This window comes from Camelus ferus, chromosome 20 (assembly GCF_009834535.1).
Source record: "Camelus ferus isolate YT-003-E chromosome 20, BCGSAC_Cfer_1.0, whole genome shotgun sequence".
NCBI lineage: Eukaryota > Metazoa > Chordata > Mammalia > Artiodactyla > Camelidae > Camelus > Camelus ferus.
This window is the reverse complement of record NC_045715.1, coordinates 36,199,383-36,223,701: the sequence shown is the minus strand read 5'-3', so window position 1 is coordinate 36,223,701 and position 24,319 is coordinate 36,199,383. Positions and strand designations below refer to the sequence as shown.

General features: G+C 40.1%; 1 protein-coding gene across 20 annotated transcripts in view; it reads right to left on the bottom strand.

Annotated features, from left to right (window-relative positions):
- Positions 1-24,319, bottom strand: part of MLIP (muscular LMNA interacting protein) — a 168,342-nt gene that overhangs the window by 143,044 nt on the left and 979 nt on the right. For 7 of the 20 annotated variants that reach the window (XM_032463295.1, XM_032463292.1, XM_032463296.1 and 4 more), the window contains exon 1: positions 18,498-18,694. The exons of 1 other annotated variant lie outside the window; for it this stretch is intronic. In XM_032463295.1, coding sequence (XP_032319186.1) covers positions 18,498-18,560 — 63 coding nt within the window. In that variant the 5' untranslated portion in view covers positions 18,561-18,694. Of the gene's footprint in view, positions 1-18,497; positions 18,695-24,319 lie in introns of those variants that run through there. 12 more of the 20 variants (XM_032463299.1, XM_032463298.1, XM_032463286.1 and 9 more) reach the window with 4 other exon arrangements.

The following is a 24,319-nucleotide window of genomic DNA, read 5'->3' as shown; positions in this document are numbered from 1 at the left end:
GAGGAACCTCGTTCCTAACATATAAATGAGGAAACTGAGGGGGAGAGAGAGGTTCAGTGAGATGTCCACGGTCAGGACGGAGCCTTGGGGTTCTAGGTCTGCCGACCTTGCACGCTAAGATTTGTCTGCCGCTCCGCTGTTCTTTGTCTCAACACGTTACATTGATATCACAGAATACTTACTTACATAGTTTGTAAATGTTCTTATGTAAGCTTACATTTTTGTCCCCAGCTAAACTGACTTTCCAATGATTATCTTGGTTCTTATATTGTTTAATTTTCTGCCTATTGATGTCATAGACAGTCGTGACTTTAAAGAAAAGGAATTTGTTCAGGATTCTAAAATCTGTTGCTAAGGAAACAGGGTAAAAATTTAGCCATAAATCTGTAAGTATATTTATTGAAAGCCAAAAACTAAGAGGGAGAAGGAGAAAGAGGAGGGAGAGGGGGGAGGAGGCGGGAGGAGGAGGAGAAAGTAGACAGTGGTCAGTCCTCCCCTCTCAAACACCTCCTAGCTAGAAAATCACAAAAAAAATACCACAGGTAATGGCAGGAGCTTGGTCCAAGCGATGTTTATCACATCTAAGGAAGTGTGGTCAGTTCTTTACTTACAGAAAAGCTACCTAAAGGCTAAACCATGGATACATAGACTGTTGAGAAAGAAAGTCAGTTACATCCCAGTGGACACTGCTGTCCGTCCGATCAGCATTAATTCCTCTCTCTCCTGGAAGAACCTGATGTGGTTAAGCCACCCATCCTTCCTCCACAAACCCCAGGTGACCTGGGGAAACCTGCCTGATTCCAGCACCAGGGACAAATCCTAATTCTAAACTAGTGTTTTTCACTAGATGGTACTATCTTCCTAGTGGGGTTTGGAAATGTGTGAAAGTGTTTTTGGGTCAATACAACATCAGGTCCTTTTGCAACCAAGCAGGACCCTGTGGGGCCTTCCTGGGACAGACCCCTCTCCTGTATCCTCTGTTGTAGCTCCTCTCTGAAGCACCCAGATAATAGTACCTCATGCATATGTCTTGAGTTTTTCAGATGCTAAAAACCACACCCAAGGGAAGATATTTACTTGATGATCATCAGTACATGGATGGCCCCCAGACCTTCTGGCACCTAGGGGTTGATAGTGTTGACTGCCCTGTTACCTCGACATCAACCAGTTAGAGACCTGTGCACGAGCTGATCACATACCATTGAACCCCCTCCCTCACCTTGGCCAGGGTTTTCTTCGGCATGAGCCACCCTGTCCTCCTTGCTTGGCCCTGCGATAAACCTTTCTCTGCTTCAAACTCTGACATTTCGGTTTGTTTGGCCTCACTGTGTGTCAGGCACATGAACCTGCTTTCAGTAACACTTTGAGTACTTTGTGTCCAAAATCCAGGGAATCTAAATGAGCCGCAATGAATAGGATGGCCTACAAAACCAGGAATTACCCTTCCCAGAAAGCCAACAGTGGGCCTGTTGAAAACTCCTACTTTAAACTAACCAATGGCCAATTATTTTGATAATGGCAAAAATTCTTGAGTAGATATTTAAACAATGACACACAAATGGCAAATCTGTGCATGAGAAGATGCTCAATATTACTATCTACTAGGGATGCAAGACAGAACCGTGATGAGATTCCAGCACATACCTATTAGAATGGTGATAATTAAAAATGCTGAAAATATAGGGAAAGTGCAGGTAAAGATACGGAGCCACAGGAACACTCACGCATTGCTGGTGGGAATGCAAAACATCGTTGCCTCTTCTAGAAAACAGCGTGGCAGTTTCTTGTAAGGGTAAACACACTCTTACACAATCCCAAAAGTCCTCTCCTAGTTATTTAGAAAAATGAAAGCTTGCATTTACACAAAACCTGTACACTACTGTTTGTAATCGCTCTGTTCATAATAGCCTCAAACTTGAAACAACCCAAATGTCCTTCAGCGGGTGAATGGTTAAACTGTGGAACATCCATACAACAGAATCTTATTCAGCAATAAAGGAACAAAGTATCGATCTATGGTTCCATGCAACAGCCTGGATGGATCTCAAAGGCATTATGCCTGGTAGAAGAAAGCCAGTCTCAAAGGTTTACATCCTGTATGACTCTATTGATGTGAATGTCTCAAAGAGACGCAACAAAGAAACATCATTTTGGAGACTAGATCAGGGCTTGCCAGGGGTTAGGAGAAGGGGAAAGATATAACTACAAACGGGCAATTGTGAAATTGAATATTATGTCCCCATAAGAGAGTTTTCTAGGGTAACTGAACTGTTCTGTACTCTGATGGTGGTGCATACAAATCTATACGTATTAAAATGTGTAGAACTGTACACCAAAACGTCAGTGATACGGTATGCTAATTTAAAAATAAAATTTTAAATGAGAAAAATAATTACCAGGTATACTTATTCAGTAGCTTTTTCCTTTTTCCTTTGCAGCAGATTTTCAAGGACAGATGAGTTATTTAACAAAGGAGAAATGCATACATTAGAAAGTAATGGTGCATAAAAGAAAGATAAAGAAAAATCACTGGGAGATTTGAGTGGGGAGAAATCATTTCTGGCTAAGACTGAGGACACTGGTCAAAGGTAGCCTGGATCTCAAAGGGTTGGTAGATTTTTGAAACTGGTTTACTTTTATAATTAACAATATTAGTACTACAGGAGTAATATGTGCCCGTGTGAAACGTTCCAATAATACAACTGATAAAATTAATTGGTAAAAGATACACACACACACACACACACACACCCCCCCCAGTCACTCCTAACCCCACACCACCGTTAACTGGCACACAGCTTGGTTTATATCCTCCCAAACTTTTTTCTGTGCATACATAAATGCTAACTCTCTCTATATATATAAGTATAATTTTTTGGCCAGACTGAACTCAGTAGAGTACAAACATGAAATGGTTTTATTTTTCTCCAATGCCTGTAACTGTGTTCTCAGATTTCCCTTCTTCACCCTTTAAAAACAGCGTGGGGGATTCCACAGCTTTGTGGTGCCTTAAGCCACTAAAACTAGATTTATTGAGAGCAGCAGTTTTGGGAAGAAGAAGTATTAGCTTAAAATAATCTCAAGCAATACCTAACATGTCAAGAACTTGAATAAAATTGCAAAAAAACGCAAGAATAAAAAAACCACATCTGTCTAGGTTAGTATTATCTGGCATATCTGATGTTGAAAATGCATGTTTAGCTATATTAAATAATGGATGATAGACTTTTGATTATTTCTTCTAGATCCCTAAAGATTTACATATTCAAGTTTGCCCCAAAAAAGACTCCAGAATGTCCCTATCAGAGAAATGGAGAATCATCTCACATTCAGGGTCATTTTATAGTAAATGTATTTACAAATGGATGTTTTGGCTTTATTTTTTAATAATAATAATGTCTTTTCTTCCTTGCTTAACGAAATATTGTTGATGATTTAGTACAAGCAGATCTATCTTATATTTTTTGTGACATAATTTACTTAACCGGTCACACTTTGACAGATCAACGAGGGCTCCATGGTTGGCCCATCTCCACTAAACTAAAAACATAGACTCTGAGTCAAATACGCTTGGAGGACAGAATGTGCCAGTTCCTCAGTGTGCTGCTCTGGACAGTCAAGCTTGCACAGTTTGTTTCCTCATTTGCAAAATGAGAAGTATATACCAATAAGATGCTGAGAAAACCCTTTGCACCTGCTTTTCTGGGGCGAATGCTCCCCCCTTCCCCATCTCCTCCGATCTCGACAACAGGACAGACAGACAAACCAGTCAACCAACTGGCCAACCTTAGGTCTGGTGACCCGAGGCCTGAGCTGGGCTCCCACGCCAGGAGCCATAGCTCCTCGCCCAAATTCCAGACCTGAATTGTTCATACCCAGAGCCTCCAGAAGGAAGGAGCAGCCAGGTTTTTAAATCTCCACTTCTTTCTCTTTCATATATCCAAATCTCATCAATCAAGAGCAACTGCAAACCTAAAGAGTAAACTTTTAAAAATCACACTCAAGAAGTAAACAAAGGACGTAAACCAGATGAAGAAATGGAAAATGCTAATGAGGATGCAAAGAGATGTTTATTCTCATTAATCACCAAAGAATTACAAGTGGAAACAAGGCACCACTGTTTCCTGAGTAGCCAGCCCCCTCTTATGCCCTCGCCTCCGTCAGTCTCTATTCCTTCTTCCAGTTTTGTTACCTGCAATCACCTTGTTTATTCACTTGTTTAGTGGACCACTGTCAGCTCTCTCGCCGCCCTCCACAGCAGCAGTGGTCCTAGGAAGGCTGCTGTCCAGTCAGTCATGTCCAGTCCTGTATCCTCAGTACCTGGAGCAATGCCAGATCCACAGCAGATGCTCAAAAGACATCTTTGAATAGACGAATGAATTACTGGGGAATGAAAGTAAGTAGCCTTACACACAGTAAGTGCTCAAGGGTGGTAATGAGAGGTGACATCCACACCTCTATGACTCGGCTTGTTGGACCACACTTGGGTCCACTCGCCCATGAACTGTAAAGCCAATCTGACACCCGGTTGTGGTGAAGGGAAGGGTTACTGCAGGGCACCAAGCAAGGAGTCCAGAACAGCTAGGGCTCGTAAGACCCAAACTGTCTGGTGGGTTTCAGAAAAGCATTCTTTAAAGGCAAGGTTGGGTGAAGGGGAGGGAGGGCGCGTCCAAGGGTAATGTGATCAACTTGTGCCCAGTTCTCTGACTGGCTGATGGTGAGGTTAACAGGATGCTGTCACAGGGGCTAACATTATCCATCCTTAGGCACCAGTAGGTCTGGGGTCTACATGCTCAGAAGTAGTTAATTTCTTCCACTTGGTGATGGTTTTGCCATCTGTGAGACAGCTCCCCAAACGTGCATCACATACTATTATCTGCTACTTCAGGGAGGAGCTAAAGCAGAGGAGATGGGGGACAGGTCTGTCCAGGGGAGGCCCCATAGGGCCTGCTCAGTTACATGCTTATTAAATTAATGAAACAAGGAGGCCATTAGACTGAGTGTCCCCTGTAAACAAACCAAACCCTAAGCCTGAAATGCTTCAAGGTGAAGAAATTGAAAGTTAAGGACACCCAATCACTAACAGCCAATGAGACTTTCCCAAGTAAGGAGGCCGCTTCAGACAGCCAATCAAATCCTTTCCTTGCTTTGCTCCGCCTCTTCTCTGTATAAGCCTCTCCCAGCTGCTGTCTGTGCAGTGCTTCCAACCACTTCCGGTTAGCCACGGCCCAATTTAACTGATTTTTGCCCAAATAAAATCTTTAACATTTTTAACATGCACCAGTTCATCTTTTAACATATCACATTCAGCACAAAAATAGAACTTGCTAACAAGTGTCTGTGTTGTGAAATCGTCTTTCAAGTCTTCGCATTGTCATTGCCACCATCCACTGAGCCCGCACTCTTATTGTTAAATGCCCTAGCCATCCTAAAGGGAAGGGCTCTGTGGCTGTTACTGGGTTTTGGGCTAAAGATGGTTAACATTTCAGCATGGCTGACCAGTTCACAAAGAACATACACTATTGATAACATTACTCTATTTTTTTCAACTTCATTTTATAGTTCATGTTATAGGGTGGGGCTGGGGAAACAAGTAATTAAGTCCAAAAGTACAAATTTCCAGTTACAAGATTAGTAAGTTCTGGGGATGTAACGTATTACACCATGGTGACTATAAAAAATATATATATATATATCAAAATAGATTGGGAGATTTAAAAACAGCATTAAAATACAATGCTTTTCGTTTTCCTAATTTGCCTGTTTGGGTCCCTGAGTAAACCAACACCATGCAGTTTCATACGTGGGACAAGCATCCATTCGCTCATTTGAAACCACGTTCACAGGTCAGCACCACACCAAAGAGAATTTTCTCACTTGTGTTTTCATCACCAACAGTCATTTCTTTCTGTCTTTAAACCTGAGAGACACACTGGCCCCCACTGGCAGCCATGCCAAGGACTTTCCATGCTGAAGGGCAGGTGGGCTCTGGCTTTAAGATCTGTCCTGGCCATTAACACACTTCAGTAACATTCACCCATTTAAAATCCAACCTATTTATTCCTCTTGAGTTATTTTATGTGTGCCTGTTTGTTTTTAAATAGCAGCTCCCAGCATGACTTTCAGAGGAGAATGATTTAAAGTTCATAAAATGTCATCACACAGTACCACTTTCCCTAACAAATTACCCAGGAAACTAAGATGAAAGTCAAACTTGAACCACTTCGACTTTTTACATAACATGATCAAGAATTTTAGAAACACCAACTTCCAAAGATCTCGTTCAATTTTGCTCAACCCCCTTACTATTGAAACTTTTCTTGTTCAAAGACCTAAAGCATATCAATCTTTTAAAATTATTTAAATTGGCTTTATGGATTTTTCTGATTAATATGCCTCTTCCACTCCCCCTAGAGATAAACTTTTCAAAAGTAACTCTGTTTCTATTAACTTATCTGACAGGACTGTGGACTTTTTGACATTCCCTCTGAGTAGAGTTCTGATAAAACACATCTTAAATTTAATTATAGGTTTCATTAATAAAAACTCCTCCAAAAGAACATTCTGAACACCTGATATATTATAATTTCTCTGTTACCCTCCACACCTCGTCCAGTTCCATAAGAGAAAATCCATAAGAAATCTCAGATGCTTAGGGAACACAAAGCAAGTCTATGAGGAGTTAAAAAAAGGAAACCATGCATGTAAAAATCCCAAGGACCATGTCTATCTCACAATATGTGCTCAAAACCTTTGTTGCTTTTGATTCTAATTTCCTAATGTGAAAAGTAAATGTACCTTCTTATATATGTGACAAGAATGATAAAACAGGACCAAAAAGTTGAGTGTTTATACATAGCAAAGATTGATTTGTTTGCTGAGTAAGAAAATTAGGATTCTAAAAGAGCCCAGAAGAAAATGAGATATGGCATATGCTAGGAAGTTGCAGTTTGGCAGTGCCAAAACAAAACAAAACAAAACAAAATCCAGTAGACCTTTCTAAGGACATCTGAAAGCAGAGACCAAAATGTCAGAAAGAGAGGTTTTCCAGACTTTGGGAATCTGTGGATCAGTAATTGTTTTTTTAAAGATTCATCATTATTTTATAAATAGAAATAAAATTTTAAAACGAAAAAAAAAGTTGAGGAAGGATGTAATCTCCCCCAAAAAAGGACAGCCTATTAAATAAATTGAATAAAAATAAATTATTTTATATTGCTAACTATTAGAGAAATGCATGTCAAAACTACAATGAGGTATTACCTCACACCACTCAGAACGGCCATGATTAAAAAGTCCACAAACAACAAATGCTGGGGACCCTTCTACACTGTTGGTGGGAATGTAATTTGGTGCAGCCATTATGGAAAACAGTATGGAGATTCCTTAAAAAACTAAAAATAGTTACCCTATGATCCAGCAATCCCACTCCTGGAGGAAACTCTAACCCGAAAAGATATACACACCCCAATGTTCATAGCAGCACTATTTACAATACCCAAGATGTGGAAGCAACCTAAATGTCCATCAATAGTTGCATGGATAAAGATGTGTTATATTTATACAATAGAATACTACTCAGCCATAAAAAAGTATGAAATAATGCCATTTGCAGCAACATGGATGGACCTAGAGATTATCATATTAAATGAAGTATGTCAGAGAAAGAATATCATATGATATCACTTATATGTGGAATCTAAAAACAAATGATACAAATGTTACTTATAATCCAGAAATAGGCTCATGGACATAGAAAAACAAACTGTGGTTGCTAAAGGGGAAAAGGGGAGGGGAGGGATAAATTAAGAGTTTAGGATTAACATATACTCACTACTATATATAAAATAGGTAAACAACAAGGACCTACTGTATACCACAGGGAAGTATATTCAATTGCATGTAATAAGCTATAATGGAAAAGAATCTGAAAAAAAATATATATATATATATACACACATATGTATCACTGAATCCCTTTGCTGTACACCTGAAACTAACATTGTAAATCAACTACACTTCAATAAAAAATTTCAAAGGCCTCTGCCTCTGTAACCTTCCGTGGCTCCATGAACTAGCGCTTTAACTAACACGTGGAGTCTGCAGCGTTCCTTCTGCCACGTGCTGACCTACTGTCACGTCATACTCTGATGATGCTACTGCCAATGCCAAAATCTGCAATTCTGCCACCCGTGCCATCGCCGCCTGCCGGTGGCCACACCGCGGTGTCCAGGGCCCGCGCTGAGGATGCTAACGCCTCTGCGGGAGCCGCCCGCACCACGCGCACCTCATTCAGTGCTTCATGCATTCAGCGCTTTCCACGCTGCTCAGAGATTTCCCGGAAGACAACTCTTTCCTATCTCCACTTTTACTCCCTGCTGAGGTCCAGTTGGGGGCGCCACCTGAAAGGGAAGCAGCCCGCCACACTCAGGGACCCTCATTTTCTATAAACAAAACCAAAAGGCTCTCATCAGTTTTCCCTCCGGATTTGGGGGTGAGTCTCTCCCTGCAAAGCTCTTCAGGGTCTCTTAAAAACAGTCCTCTGAAAGTGCCAAACTACCAGCTCTCAGATGTAGCTAAATCTGAACGTGAATTCAGTGTCGACTGAGTCTGGGATCCCTGCTGCTTGTCAAGTCAGATAAAGCGCACCGCGCGCGGACATGGGTCAAAGTCACGCCTGTGCGGTTGAGCTGCGCTTTACTGGGAACCACCAGCCACGCATCGGACGCAACCCTTGGTGTCGGAAAAATCAAGTTCCTGACCTTGAGATGCTTGCAGTCCTCTGGCTAAAAGATGAAAGCTCTCAAGATGTCTATAAATCCGCTCTCAGATGAAGACTGGAGCAGCAAATATGAGCTTACTTTGCATTCTCCTGATACCATCTCCTCGGTTCAGCAAGATCAAAAAAATGTGTTTATTATGAAAAAAAAATCACTCTGAGCTATATGAAATATCAGTAAAACTGAAAAATACAATTCAGCCCATGGTATTATTGTTCACATCATAGTGTACAAGCATCATTTATCTTTTGACTTTGAGAATTTTTCTGGCATTAAGTTTACCGAAAAATGTACAAAAGAAACTGTTTAAGTTCTGGTTATGTTTTTATATTGTAAAGCAAAAGTTGGATTAAAATGGTCACTGTTCTTTATTTTAGTCATGTGAATAAAAAAATTAAAATAGAGAAAAAAAAGACTTTACTGATTTGCTGCACAAATTTCCATGTTCACTAATTTCCATGTTCTTCCCCACGTGGAGGGGCCATGAAAGAATCGTTCCACTTTGAATAACATCTGTATTTTTGCAGGAAAAAAAAATGGAGTATATTGTCCACTAGACCACTGCCTCTAAATGTCCTTGCATAATATTATCATAGAATAGTAACTGATCTCCCTGCTGGGTCCATTATTCTTACCTTTACAAACAGTACTGTAATACACGTAAGTATAACTAATATTTGTATATTTCCTTGCTTTAGAAACTTTGTAGAGTAAAAGTATCTGGCCAGCAGGTGTGTAAGTGTCGAAGGTCTCAATAATTATGCTCCATCAATGTTGTACCAAGTTGAGTCCTACCCGTAGTATGAAACAACATGTTTTCTAGAGAAATTCTTACATAAAAAAATAAATGAACCATTGGCAGGGTTACTTTCCCAGGAAAATACATCATGAGCAGGGAAGAAAAATGCCAGATGAAAGTAAGGGACATAAATCTCCTGAACAGGCTAGTTTCTGATTTAAAACTTTTTTCAACCAAACAGCACTGTTAACCATATTTGTGTTCTTCTTTTAAAAATTCTACACACACGTACGCACTCGGATGTCTTCCTAACTTTCTATTTACCTGTGCTTTTCCCTGTCTTACAAATATGCTGCCTTGATAAGTCTAGCGGTTAGTGATATATTTTGTATTTCTTGTATGAGTGACACATTAGATGTGGTCCCAATTTTTTGCACCTCACAATTTAGCCATTTATTCCTATCACTACATCATTCTTGCACTGATGCAATATAATTATTCTCCACTAAGACAAGGCTATAATGGCTTTCAGAATGGGAGCTATGTTTTAAAGCCTCTTTTTTTTTTTTTAACATTTTTTATTGATTTATAATCAGTTTACAATGTTGTGTCAAATTCCAGTGTTCAGCACAATTTTTCATTCATGGACATATACACACTCATTGTCACATTTTTTTCTCTGTGAGTTATCATAACATTTTGTGTATATTTCCCTGTGCTATACAGTGTAATCTTGTTTATCTATTCTACAATTTTGAAATCCCAGTCTATCCCTTCCCACCCTCTACCCCTCTGGCAACCACAAGTCTGTATTCTCTGTCTATGAGTCTATTTCTATCCTGTATTTACGCTTTGTTTTTGTTTGTTTGTTTGTTTTTGTTTTTGTTTTTTGCTCATATGTGGAATCTAAAGCCTCTTACTTTTGAAATTTTGTCACTCTTCAAGGACAGACAGAACTCAAACTTAAGAGTTTTGAGATGGCTCACTTCCGAAACATTGCTTCTGGCTTGAAATCACGTGGTCCCTCTGCAGAGAACAAACCAGGAAGAGACCCTAAGAAATGTCTTTCCAGACCCTGGAGGTGCCAGAATCAAGGAAGGAAGATTCCACCAGGGCCAGGCTGTTGTGGGATTGCAAAGGAGAGAATTCACTGGAGGTCTCTAAGACCAATGCCTCTCTCTCCCTCCACACGCCATGCAAAGGAGTACGGACAGTCAGGAGGTCTGCAAACTATACCCAGAGGATTCTGAGGCTGGGTGAATGAATGAGTGATGAATAAATGAGCAGCAGATTGAACAACAAAACATACAGGAATTCCCAAACTGAAAGCTGAGGTCGACTAGAAAGACAAAACAGGAATTAAAACATTTTCTTTCCCATATTTGCATTGCACATTCTAAAAGAACTCCCCACTCTCTGGGATAAGCTTATTCATCCATGCTAATCAGTACCCCACAATGACATGATATCCTAGGAAATTATAATAGGTTTGGGAAAGCGATCCTACAAGCTCTCTCATCTGTTCCTAAAATGAGTGTCATCTAGTTAGGATTTAAGAGCATGAAGTGGTCTCTGAATGGCTACCTCCTGGCAGCCACAAGGCCGATTTTGGAGAACGAGGTGGGGTGACATCTTCCCCCAGAAGCCCCCCATGCAGGGAAACACCCACTAACGGAGAAGCAAATTGACGAAAGAACCCTTGAGAAAAAAAAATAAGTTATACGTAAAAGAGAAAAATCAGCAGTTAAACCACAGATACCCTCTCACCATTTTAAAAACTCATCTTATTCTTGTGACGATCAGGCAGCAAAAACCAAGCCCATGACTCTCCAACGTAATCACATCACGAATACAGCAGTCTGTTTGTCATTCCCTGAGGGGAGCCGTACTTGGGAAGTCATTGTAATTCCCTCAGTGAGAACCTAGAAAATATTTCACCGCACGTACAGTGTGTTATAAATGTCACCGTGAAATCACAGCTCAGTTACAGCCTGCTCTCTTCCGTCACCTGCCACCACACAGAGCTGTATCAAAAGATCCACTCAAACAGTGCATCCAAGACTTACATGACCGGCAGACACTGCTTTAATTAGCAGTGGTTTTCAAAGGACTGGATGGCTTCAAGAACTTCATTTGAACCATAGAGTAGAAATCTGGATCCTTGTCAGTTTCACCTTCCTCTTCACCTCCCCTCCCTGGGTTCTAACAGCCACGGCCCTCATTTTTTGGAAAAGAAAAAGAAAAATGGAAATGGTGGCTAGGGTTTTGCCATTCGTGTGCAATCCACTTTTTCCTCAACCTTCGGTGATGCAAAGGGACTAAAATTAGAGTTGCAGAGGGACCAAGATATCTGTGTCAGGCACATTGCAGGGAGCGGCGAGAACATCAAAAGGGAACGAATGCGTGCCAAACAAAACAGCCTAGAAATAACACTGAAAACCCGGTCTCATATTTTCCAAATTTGTATTCCTGATGAAAACACAGCATCCACTTTATATAATATTGTAAGAAAACAGAATGCCTTGTTTTGATGATATCTCAGTATTAACACTAAGGCACTTATGTGCTACTTTCCTCATCTATCCCGTAATTTTCCCCCATGATCCAGTTCTCAAATCTTTGTCATTTCTCAGTGAAAATGTAGAAAATACATGCAATTAATTCAGTTCATGAGTACTGAACTGTGGACTTTCTATATTGCAAAGAAGGTTTAGCCTAATAACAAGGATTTCTATTTCACATTTGGCCAGTGATGACATAAAAACATAAACGATTTCAATGTTTGTATAAACAGGCATTGCTTGGAATGGGAAAGATTTAATAAGGACTCAACCAAAGAATACTTTCAATAGACTTAGACAGTTTTAGAGAGCATAGCAATCTTGGCAAATCCAACGCAACCTCTCACCTTGCAGCTCAGGACACCAAAGTTTAAGTGATTTGTCAAAAGTCATACAAACACCACTTTAACACCAATACTGGTCCCCTAGACTCAGACACAACATGCTTTTCACCACACCAGATGGCTCCTAGGAAGAGGGAAAAGACCCCTTCTTTGGCATAAGAAGTCCTCGTCACCACACACACATGGACACACACCACATCCCCACACACCTGGAAGGCACAGATTATGTTTTGACTTCCACACATGTGTTAGGATGGTCCTCAGAACCCCTGCGTGCACTCACCTGCCCTAACTCATCATTTTCTCGGTCTCACCTCATTCTGCAACGACGCCCATTAAGACTCAGTTCCCACCACTTGGTAATTTCCCACTGACCCCGACCACCCACCACCATCATGGTACCTCGTCTCCCCTACCTTTGTCTTTTATTTCATGCTACAGATGCTTCAGGTATTTTTAACAAGTTGTTACTGGTTCCATAGAGAGAAGGCCAGAGAGAGGTTAGTGTGGGATTATTTCTTACACAGCAGAGATCTAAGAGCAATTGTTGAGCTTTTTCGCTTTAAGCTTCCGAATGATCAGGATTCACGGTTACTCTTTGCGACTATACATCTTCACTTGGGATAAAACCAGAATCTTCTTGTTACTCCTAATGCTTGAGGGATGTTTGAGTTCCTTGGAGAACATATCTGAATCAAGTAACTCTCTAATACCTGGTGCAGACTGATCAATCCTATAGCCCCTTTATTGACTTCCGAGTTTTTATCCCCTTAAGAAATGGGAACATCTTAATTGCTCTTCCAAAAAATTCAGAAGTGACACCGAGTTCAGAAATTCAGGGAATCCTGGTTCTGAGTACCCACCATTGGCCTTCCAGTTGAGGGATATTTATTAAGGCACTTACCATAAAATCGTGTTCGTTACCACCTATCTATTTTTTGAAAATAATTGTTTCCACAGAGTATGTTGGATGTCAACTTATTACAGAGCTTTGGCCCTCTCTGGAGAAAAGGGAATAATAAATTCAAAATATACTGATGACAATTGGGCCATGCTGGGAGAGGTGCCAAACAGGGGTGTAGAATGCACAGTAAGCACCACAGGCATGCCAGAGAGGCCAGCATCATTCTCAGAGAAGCCCAAATGCCTACCATTCTCCACAGTGGTGCCACCCATAAAAACGACCGAGCCAGAAGCAGAGGGGAGTTAAGGTTCGGGGACAAATTAACTCACATCCTCTACCATCAAAATGATCAGACAAAATGGATATTCAAGGCAACTTCATTAGTAAAATCCAGAACATAGCAAGAGCCACTGGTCCACACTTACAAGTGGCAGAGAAAAGGGAGGAGGTTTCCAAAATAAAGAATCAAATGTAAAAAATAAAGGGCAATATCGTTCATTTGTTTTCATTTTCTTTCATTTTGGTCATCACCAAAGTTAGTTTCTGAAGGATCTAGGGCAATCGATCGTAATGTAAAGAGAGATAAATCCAGTACCTTGCCTCCAGAGATTTACAATCCTAAATTTACCATTTATTTTATTACATGATGGATGCCGTCTTGTCAGGAATTATGTATAGATCAGAAACAGCACTCCAGCCACAGTGAAAATAGTCTCCAGAGAGCACATCGAAAGCATCAGCTCAGCTATGTCAGCACCTACCGAGTCCCTGTCCACAGTGACCCTAGTTAGATACAGCTAGGAAAAGAAATAGGCATTTAGATGCTGGTTTGAAACCTTGAGAGCTTGCAGAGTGAAATCTGAAATTGGCCCCCATACACAGAGGGCAAGGAGAGACTGAAGAAGAGGCAGACACTCTAGATTGGGGGGTGGCAGCTTTAATAAGCAAGAGAACTTACCTATGAGGCTTGTCTTGGGCGTCCGCAAAAGAAACGGACTTCCTCACCTGTCTACCAGTATCTTAAAAGTTTATCTAGAGGCCCTAACTGGGTTCAGTCACGTATACCACCCAGGTGGTCTCAACAACACCTTCTTCTCCCCAGTGTTCATAGCAGACCTATTCACAATAGCCTAGACACTGAAGCAACGAAAGTGAATGTCAACAGACGAATGGATAAAGACAATGTGGTATATTTACACAATGGAATACTACTCAGCCATAAACAAGAATACAATAATGCCATTTGCAGCAACATGGTTGGACCTGGAGATTGTCATAATAAATGAAGTGAGCCAGAAAGAGAAAAGAAAATACCATATGATATTATATGTGGAATCTAAAAAAAAAATGACATAAATGAACTTATTTGCAAAACAGAAACAGACTCACAGTCGTAGAAAACAAACTTATGGTTACTGGAGGGTGGGGTGGTGGGTGAAGGGATAAACTGGGAATTTGGGATTTGCAGATACTTACTACTATATATAAAAGAGATAAATGACAAGGTCCCACTGTATAGCACAGGGAACTATATTCAATGCCTTGTGATAGCCTATAATGAAAAAGAATATGAAAAGGAATATATATACATATAATGTATAACTGAATCACGATCCTGTACACCAGAAATTAACACAACACTGTAAACCAACTATACTTCAATTTTTTTTAATTAAAAAGGAACCAACATCTTCCTCTTAAGGAGGTGGCCAATTTCAAATTTCATCCAGCAAGCTCTCAAGGTTTCAAACCAGCATCTATATTTCTTTTCCTAGCTATATCTAACTAGGGTCACTGGGAACAGGGACTCAGTAGGTGCTGACATAGATGAGCAAAAAGTTTATACTGCTGATGCTTTTGATGTGCTATCTGGAGATTACTTTCACTGTGGCTGGAGTGCTGTTCATAGAGAGTTTAAGAAACACTAGATTATTAATCTCTAAAGGGCCCCATAGCCTTCAGCACGTTAAAATACACTGCGTCTCCAAGGAGAAATATACTGAACAGTGCATTCCCCACACAGCACTTCATGAATGTTCTTGAGCAGAGACCAGAACCTCTTTTCACAGAGCAGATTGGAAAATCAAGAGTTTCAAAGAACGTATTTCAGAAAACATGATACAAATGGTTATTCAAGACTTACCAGCAAAAAACAAAAGATCCATTCAGCCCCAACACCAGTTATTGTGGAACCAACCAAACTGAGCTCTATTGTTACAAAATCGCTTCCTTCCTCCCTTTACTCCCCACAAATTACCTTCTGTGTAATCTGATTTTGCAGAATCAGGGATGCTTAAAATATTCAAAACCAATATACTGGGTTTTTTTAAGGGGTAGAAATGACCTTCTAAGTCTATGATAGATGATTTTTTTCTTTTCCATTTTTGAAAAATTGGGACAATAGCAACGGAAATTTAGATTGGCGTTGGTAAATTTAGGACATTTTGAAGGGTTTGAGTATCACACTTTTTTCTGATTATCTGCTGATGAAAGGATGTCAAAGAGGAACTTTTAATTGTCACACCCGGGGAATCTGTATTTTTAATCACCAAAGAGCAACAAAATTCAGAGCAAAAAAAGCCAAAGGTACCAATTCACTCACCCGAGCAGGACAGATTCATACTGAATATACGGTAAAGAGTCTTATTTTATTTCTGTCTAGTTCTTTGGGTAGAATAAACTGATGAGTTTTTAAAAATCTGCCAACTGTTGGCTTTCTTCCATATTTGCTGTAGATCTTTATTTTTTTCAAGTAAAGCTAACCATGCCCATTATTTGTGTGATATATACCATAACATTGTTCATGATAAAGATCTTTATGAGAAGTACACATTAGAATTAAACAAGATGCATATTATAACTCAATAATATTATATATATACATATTTCAATATCTGAATGGCAAAATATTTTCTCCTTTTAGACACCATATTTTTACAAACGTTCTAATCTCTCATAAATCAATTTAATAATTTTCAGAACTTAATGAATGCCACAGAAATACAATTTAAATTATATTCAGCAGCCTAGCCAGTCATCTTGTATTACACTGATATTAGCAAGGAACGCAATGCCCAGGAGTTGACTGTTTTTTGAGAAGTTTATCCACAAAAACAGCCAAACTGTTTAATGAAAATAATTTCCATTGGAAACTTTCAAAGACATATATTTTCCAGCTCTTTTAGATAGAAATACTGAATATAAGTTAACCATTTTTGATTAAGCAGTGGTATCAAAATTCCTATATCTGAGAGGTGTTTGAGTTACATCCATAGCTCTATTCACCAGGACAGGCAATTGCCCCAAATCCTGAGTTTACTGTGGTCCCTTCCTCCCTGAGAACCATCTCTTCTCAGTGCAGCTGGGATGTTCTCATGCTTTCTGAACTGCCTCCAATTTTCCTCCCATCTTCTGGAAGTTAATCAGAGGCTACCCTTCCTCCTCTCCAGAGTAAAGTTCATGAATTTTGTGTTAGTTCCTCCCTGTAAGGAGAGGATTTCGCTCACTTCTGGATTTAGAGCTGTATTCCAGGTAGAGTCGGGCAGGCAGAATGTCTGACCTCCCAGGCAGTGAAATGTTTATACACAAAGAGACCATTTTCACGTTTGTTCACTTGCCCCGTGTCCACGATGTTTATTTGCAAAACTTCCTGTAAGAGATTGCCAGGAGGCTCCGGGTCCAATTTCAAACTAATTCATAGCAACTCTTGGTCCCTGTTTTTATTTACTCTCTATCTGGTTCCATAAATGTTTTAGAACCACTAAGCCTTTATGGTTAGCACTTCAGAGTTTTCCTTTTACTTTGAAATGCACTTCAGGTTTCTCTTTCTCTATAAATAAACTTTGGGTATGTACTTTCTAAGTAAGTCAGGCCAAAAGCAGTTTGAAAATCACAGGCCAGCCTAAGAACTTCACCTGTATCATGGTTTTTAATGCTTATTCATGACAGCCTTCAAACGGGACATTACCACCCCCCGTCAACAAGCGAGTTTACTGAGACTCAGAAAAGCTTAAACAAAAGCCATCGTCCAACATTGAGGAGCTGTGGAATGAGAATTCTCACCAGACATTTCTGACTCAAAACCTCTGGTCAGTTCAACGGTAACACATGGCTTTTCAAAACAGTCAAAAAGCAAAACAATCAGGGGCCATTACATGTTCAGACAACCACCTAGAACACAGGTCCGCAGTCAATATTCAAAAGGACCTAAATTCTTTAAGGAAAGGTTCTATTTTATCCAATATATTTCTTTATGACCTTGAAATTCTAGTATACTTTAAGAGTTTTCAACCCAACAATGGTTACTTTTTTCTACCTTTCAAGTTTTAATATCATTAATAGTGCATAAATCTCAACTTCAGACATCCAAAACGATATATTCTCACGAGTTTAAGAAGTTCACGGTCTTATGGTCAATATGGTTTTTACTTTTTGCTACTTGCACTGCTATGAAAATTAGCCATGCCGTTCTGATGTTAATGCTGTGGCCACAGTGACTTTACAAACATAATTAGCCTTCTGTACCATCAGGTGGACCCTGATCAACACATTTTAACTTAGATTATAGTATATTTTATATTTGAGCAAACATAGTATATTTCATATTTGAGCAAAAAAATTTTTTCATTGACATTTAATTTCTTAGCATCAAGGTAAAGCTACTTTTACAACTTTTATATCAAAAAAAAAATAAAAACTTTTTGGAGAATACACTTTATCCTTACACCAGAAGTTCATTAACTTATCCATTAAACATTTAAACATTCCACAAGAGTTATATTTTCCTTGACACATATTCCTGGCATCCAGGAGAAAACCTGGACTTTGAACACTAGCTGAACTTCCTATCAGTAAAGAAAATAACCTTCCAGTATCGAGGACAACTGCAACCAGGGCTCAAAATAAGTGGATTCTGGTTTTAAAAATGGAGACAAACCCCATCACTTAACCAAATCAAATTTGCCCACATTCTAGTAGTGACATTTTATTAATAACTTTATTACATTGTTTTCAGTAAAGCCCACGGAACTCATTAATTTCAAGGCTGCTGACCAGAAAAATACAGAACGATAGGCTGGTTAATACAACTTTTCCAAAGTATGACGGCTGATTTTTTCACTCCGTCAGTTACATTATAAATCTGTGTTTGCTAGATCTCACAAGTCTTACCGTCAATTTCTCCTCTAAATTCTCGTTTAATAAGCTTCCTTTTTCATGCTTTTCAAATTCCATGTTGAAAGAGAAGAAGAGAGAGAGAGGAACAGAAATGGAGGGATTCAGATTCTGTCTAGAAAATGATTTGACGTGCTTACATGTTAGATATCACAGGACATTCCAAGTTGTGAGAGCCTGGGACGCTATCAGAAAGCCCTGGCGATAATTTCTGGTTAGCTAGTGTTTCCATTTATAGATGTTCAAACCCCATCCATAAACACAGCACTGAAGAGAAGTCAGGCAGCTGGCCTGAGATAATGATAAATGTCACTAGATATAAAAGCAAACTCTTCAACAGGAGACTATCCCAATAGGTTAGGTTCCCTGAACCAACAAAGACGTATGTGACAAAAAGCCACTATCAAAGAATTCATTCATAGCCGTTGGAGCAGAATAAAATATACTCCAGAATATGAACCAATTTTAAAAGTACAAATGTGGGGGGTGGTTATAGCTCAAGCGGCAGAGCACATGCTCGAGGTCCTGGGTTCAATCCCCTAACACCTCCTCTAAAAATAAATAAATTAACCTAATTACCTACCCCCTCCCCCCAAAATTTAAAAAACTAAAAAATTTTCAAAAATAAAAATAAAAGTACAAATGTGATGGTCATATAACAAATATAAATGAGCCAGTCTAGTTCTTCCAAATTCTAGATATTTATGCATTATTTCATAGCTCAAGACTTTAAAAAGTCCCTTAAAGGAAAGAGCGAAGAATAACTAATTAAAACTATTCAGATGCATAATACATATATTCAAAGGATGTTGCCAATTTCCTTCCTTGAAAAGTGGGCAAATGATGTTTTGAAACACCATCAAATAAAAATGGTGTTTTCCTTGCCAGAAACTGATTTTATTCTTCACTATTCTGGTTTTCCTACTGGGAACAAAGTTATGACATAGGAGATGAAATTCACTTTTTCCAATGGAATAAATGTTTTCAGAATTCTTTAGAAGTTGTTATATGCCTTGAAGAAAATTCACTGTGTAGCTCCTTGGTAATTTACTCCACTGTTTTTTTTACAGCAAAATGACTACGTGGCTGGCAATAAAAAATAAAATTGGCTTTCATTGTAAGGGAAGACGGATCTCTACAGGCGTATCACCCCTCAGCCTGTTTCAAGCAAACGTCCTTTTCAGACCTGTTTCTGATCTCAACTCAAAATTCCTATCAGTTTTCCCTTCACTTTTTAAGAAAACAGGAAACGTGTGGCGAAGCTGGATCCTTGAGCGTGATTCCTGCTGGTTCTCTGCTGCCCGGCAGGGGCGCTCTAGAGCTCATTCTGCATCAAGACGGCAGGGCTGGGGATTCCAGAAGGGAAGCACTTTAAGAGGAAATAAAGCCACCGAGGCCCCGCTTCAGGGTGCGAATTCAGACACCTCTCTCTCGGACTCGTGGGCGAAAGGGGCTTCCCTCTTTGGTTCAACTCTGAGTTCCAGAAAGGGAATCACACGCGCTAGTGGTTGTCCCAACACGCTGGAAAATGAAGTCGGACAGGCTTATTAGCATGCGAGACTGGCATGTCTCAAAAGCAAGGCGATAGCTTAAATTTTATGTGAAGGGAACTTCCAAAATCTCTCTAGGAAAAAAAAAAAAAAAAAAAAAGACTTGCTACGGCTGCAAAAGGAAACTCAGCTATTGCTAGTTTAACGCCTGACGGTGAAATTCAGGCTCCAGCTGGGAGCGGAGGGGTGAGTGGGATACAGGGCTGACTGGGGAGAGGCTAACAGAGGTAATGAACCAGTGACGGGGGAGGGATGGAAAGTCTAGCTCAACACACATGCACTGAATACCCGTAATGGGTGAAGATTAGGGGCAGGCAGATTTTTTTAAATAATAAATAAAAACAATAACAAAATGAAAAGATACAACTTCTACTTTTGTTTCCTCAACAAACCGGCAGCGTAGGCAGGACGAGGGAGCAGCATGCCTCCCTAGCACTCTTCCTAGCTCTCACCACCAGCTGGGAACTGCTTCAAGACTTGGCTTTCCACATGTTATCATCAATTCTCAAAACCACTTTTAGAAGTTCTACCCGTAGAAGCGGTTCTACCCGCTTCGCCTTAGTGTTTATTACACTTCTAGGTAGATACAATTATTGTCTCCTTTGTTATGAGCAGAACTGTTTTCTCCAAAATTCAAATGACATCCTCACTCTCAGTGTCTCAGAATAAGACTGTATTTAGAGAGAAGGTCTTTCAAGAGGTCATGAAGTTAAGATGAGGTCGTGAGGGTAGGTCCTAATCCAACATGACGAGTGTCTCTCTTAAGAAGAAGAGATTAGGACAAAGATACACATGGAGACCACGTGAAGACAGAGAGAAGACAGCCATCTCCAAGCCAAGGAAATTATACTAGCAATAACAGAGGAATATACTAGCAATATACTAACAATGTACTAGCAATATACTAGCATTATACTGGCAATAACTGAGTTTCCTTTTACAGAACCAACCCCAGAAGAACCAACCCTGCGGACACCTTGCTCTTGGACTTCTAGCCTCCAGAAATGAGAGGAAATGTATTTTTGTTGTGGAAGTCACCCCACTCTGAGACTTAACAGACTAGCCGCCCTAGCAAACTAATGTACCCATTTTAGAGCTAAAGAAATAAAACACAGCTGCACAGCCACTAGCCAGCTCTCAGGTCCCTGGCCCAAGCGCCTACCCACTGGGCACTTCGGCGCCTCTGAACAAACAGTCTCATCACAGGAAAGGCAGGGCGAGTGGGGAAGTAGCACCAGCCCTGGGCGGTGGGGACTGTCTACTCCATCCATTTACAGAGATGCTCAGTTACCATTTACATATGTTCTGGGGACAGGAGCTTTCCTTAGGTAAAATTACACGCACGCAAAGGCCAGCCCTCGTCCACTTGCTGGTCAAACAGAAGAGATGAGCTACAGCGATCTCCTTCCTGTTGGTCCGTCACAACAAACACAGTCCTCTCTCTCACCAGTATCACATGGCTCCCTTCTCCTGTGGTCCAGAGCTTCCCCAGGGACCATTTTAAACAGCAAACCCTCTGTCCACTCCTTTGCTGGTCTCTTCCCCATAGCTCTTCCCAGCTCTGGTGGTATATTACTTCACATGATATTTTAAGTGGATCCGTGTCTGCTTATTTGCGGTTCATCTCTCCTACTACACTAAAAGCACCAGACAGTGTTTTGTTTTCATCACTTTATCCAGGTACTTAGGACATAGTGAGGACCAGATAAAGGAAAGAACTTGGAAAGGAAAGAGGGCAGGACAGAGAGGAAGGAAAGGAAAAAGCAAAGAAGGGAAGAGGGAGGAAGGGAAGGAGGGGGAGACAGGAGGGAAGTGTATCAAATGGACACGACTTAACAGCATTTAATACATTATTATTTACAAGATCTTTGGTAGAAAACACAGGGATAAAACGCATGTTTATCCAACCCAAATCACACTACAGATGAATGCAGCATTGATTGTTCACTTATCTGAAACAACTAACTATTGAAGGAGAAATAAACTGACTTAGGAAGAAGGAAGAATTGGATTTATTTGCAGATTCTGTCGCTTTCTAGGTGGGTCGCTTTAAGCAAATTAATTCTCAGAGCTTCAGTTTCCTCTCCCTTAAATAAAGGAATGATATCAACCTCTTAAAGTTATTACAAAAATTTAAATGTGGTAACAGGTGTAAAGAATTCAACACAGTGTCTGGCATTAAGCAACTTCTCCATGAAAGTGTGTGCCATTACTTCCCTGGGCTTCATGATATCTAGAAACAAAAGTTAATTTCAAAGACAGTATCAAAGTCTCCTATCAAATCCGACACAAAAATTAACAGAGAGAATGGGAGAAAAATACTTGCAAATCATTCCTCTGATCAGGGACTTGTCCCCAGAATACACAAATAATGCTTTAGAACTCAGCAATAAGAAACAATAAATAGCCCAATTTAAAAGTGGGCAAAGGATTTGAATAGACATCTGTCCGAAGAAGACAACTGAATGGCCAACGAGCACATGGAAAGGTGCTCAACAAAATTGTGATTAGGGAACACAAATCAAAACCACAAGAACTTCACACCCACTAGGATGGCTAAAATCAAAACAGACAACAACACAACACCATGAATGGACCTCAAGGGCAGTACGCTAAGTGACACAGCAGACAGAGAAATGCAAATACTGTACAATCTCACTCAAATGTGGAATCTAAAAGAAAACAGACAACTTGAAGATCAGAGTTCTGGTTACTAGAGGCAGAGGATGGGGTGGGGAAATTGGAGGAAGATGGTCAAAAGATACAAACTTCCAGTTCTAAGATAAATAAGTAATGTAAACATGATTTCAATAGCTACCGCTGCTATAGGGTATATATGAAATTTGTTAAGAGCATTTCCTAAGAATTCCTATCACGATTTTTTTTTTTTGCTATTTCTTTTCATTGTGTCTATATGAGATGATGAACGTTAACTAAACTCACTGTGGTCATCATTTCCCAATAGATGTAAATCAGACCATTATTCTGTACACTTGAAACTTACACAGCGCTGCATGTCGATTACACCTCAATGAAACTGGAAGGAAAAAACATTGCTAGGTCACAAAAACAAAAAATAAAAACCCACCAGACAGCAACAAGCAAGGATGTGGGTAACTGGGACCCTCGTATGTTGCTGGTGGGATTGTAGTGTGGGACAGTGTGTTTCCTGCGGTACTGAAGAGCCGGATGCAAACCTGGCTAGACCCAGCCCTGAGAACCGATCACATTCAAACAGCGAACTTTTGACCTGTGGGTGTTGCTTTCAGTTCAAGATTTACACCTGTGTCTCTAGGAGGCTCTATCTGAAAGTCAAATAGTGATTTGCGGTGGAGAGTAAGGGGCGGGGGAGGGGAGCGGTGCTGACATGAGGAGTAAAATGCAGAGCGAGCGTAGTTCTCGGAATCCTCTGGTTTTCCCAGCACCCCTGCCTGGGTCAGTGCATCAACCTCTCCGGCAGCGGTTGTCAACGCTTATGCTAAAAAATCCCTCTGACTTCTCCCATCTGTCTGTGCCTCCTTCAGGTGGGCAAAGACCCGAAGACTTTAACCTCCCACCATCACCATTTTTAAGATCCCTTTCGGCTTCTGCAGGCCAGAGGTGCAGGGTAATCAGAGCAGCAGTACCTGCCCACAGCTTGTGACAAGACACTGTCTACAGAGGAGTTTCTTAAAGTTGAATTTGTCGCTATGTAATAAACATTTTTTTTGTGAGTAGAAGTTGCCAAGTGGACACAAAAGCCAACCCCAAAATATCAGTCTATGATAATTAAGATAATGACAGCATAACAAATTTGTACCTTTGTAACCATCACTCTCCAAGGGAACATAAAACTTCGCTACTGCAAGATGGTATTTTTTACTTCTTCTGATACTATTGGCTCCCTTACTTTGGTTCTAGGCCATATTTTTTAAAGGACTATAGATGAGACATGTAAGGAAGGGAATATGTTCTTTATAAAGTCACCTTTGGTGGTAGAGCATTTATTTTGAGCATTAGAAAGTATTTCAATTAAGTGAGAGCTGGGAGAATTTTGAAAAGTGTTGTCTTTTTTAATGTGTGCATTCCAAAAAAATGCAATTCTTTTATCAAAACATATTGAAAAGTAAAATGTGAGGTTTACAGAAAAACACAAGTGCTATTAACACTAATGAAAGCAGTGATTCTGATATGAGGTTAAATCCTTAGTTTCTGAGTCTATAACTTACCAGCTGATTAAAGTCAGGCCGGGATCCAAGTCTAGCAAGTTCCATTTTCTCAACTATTCTA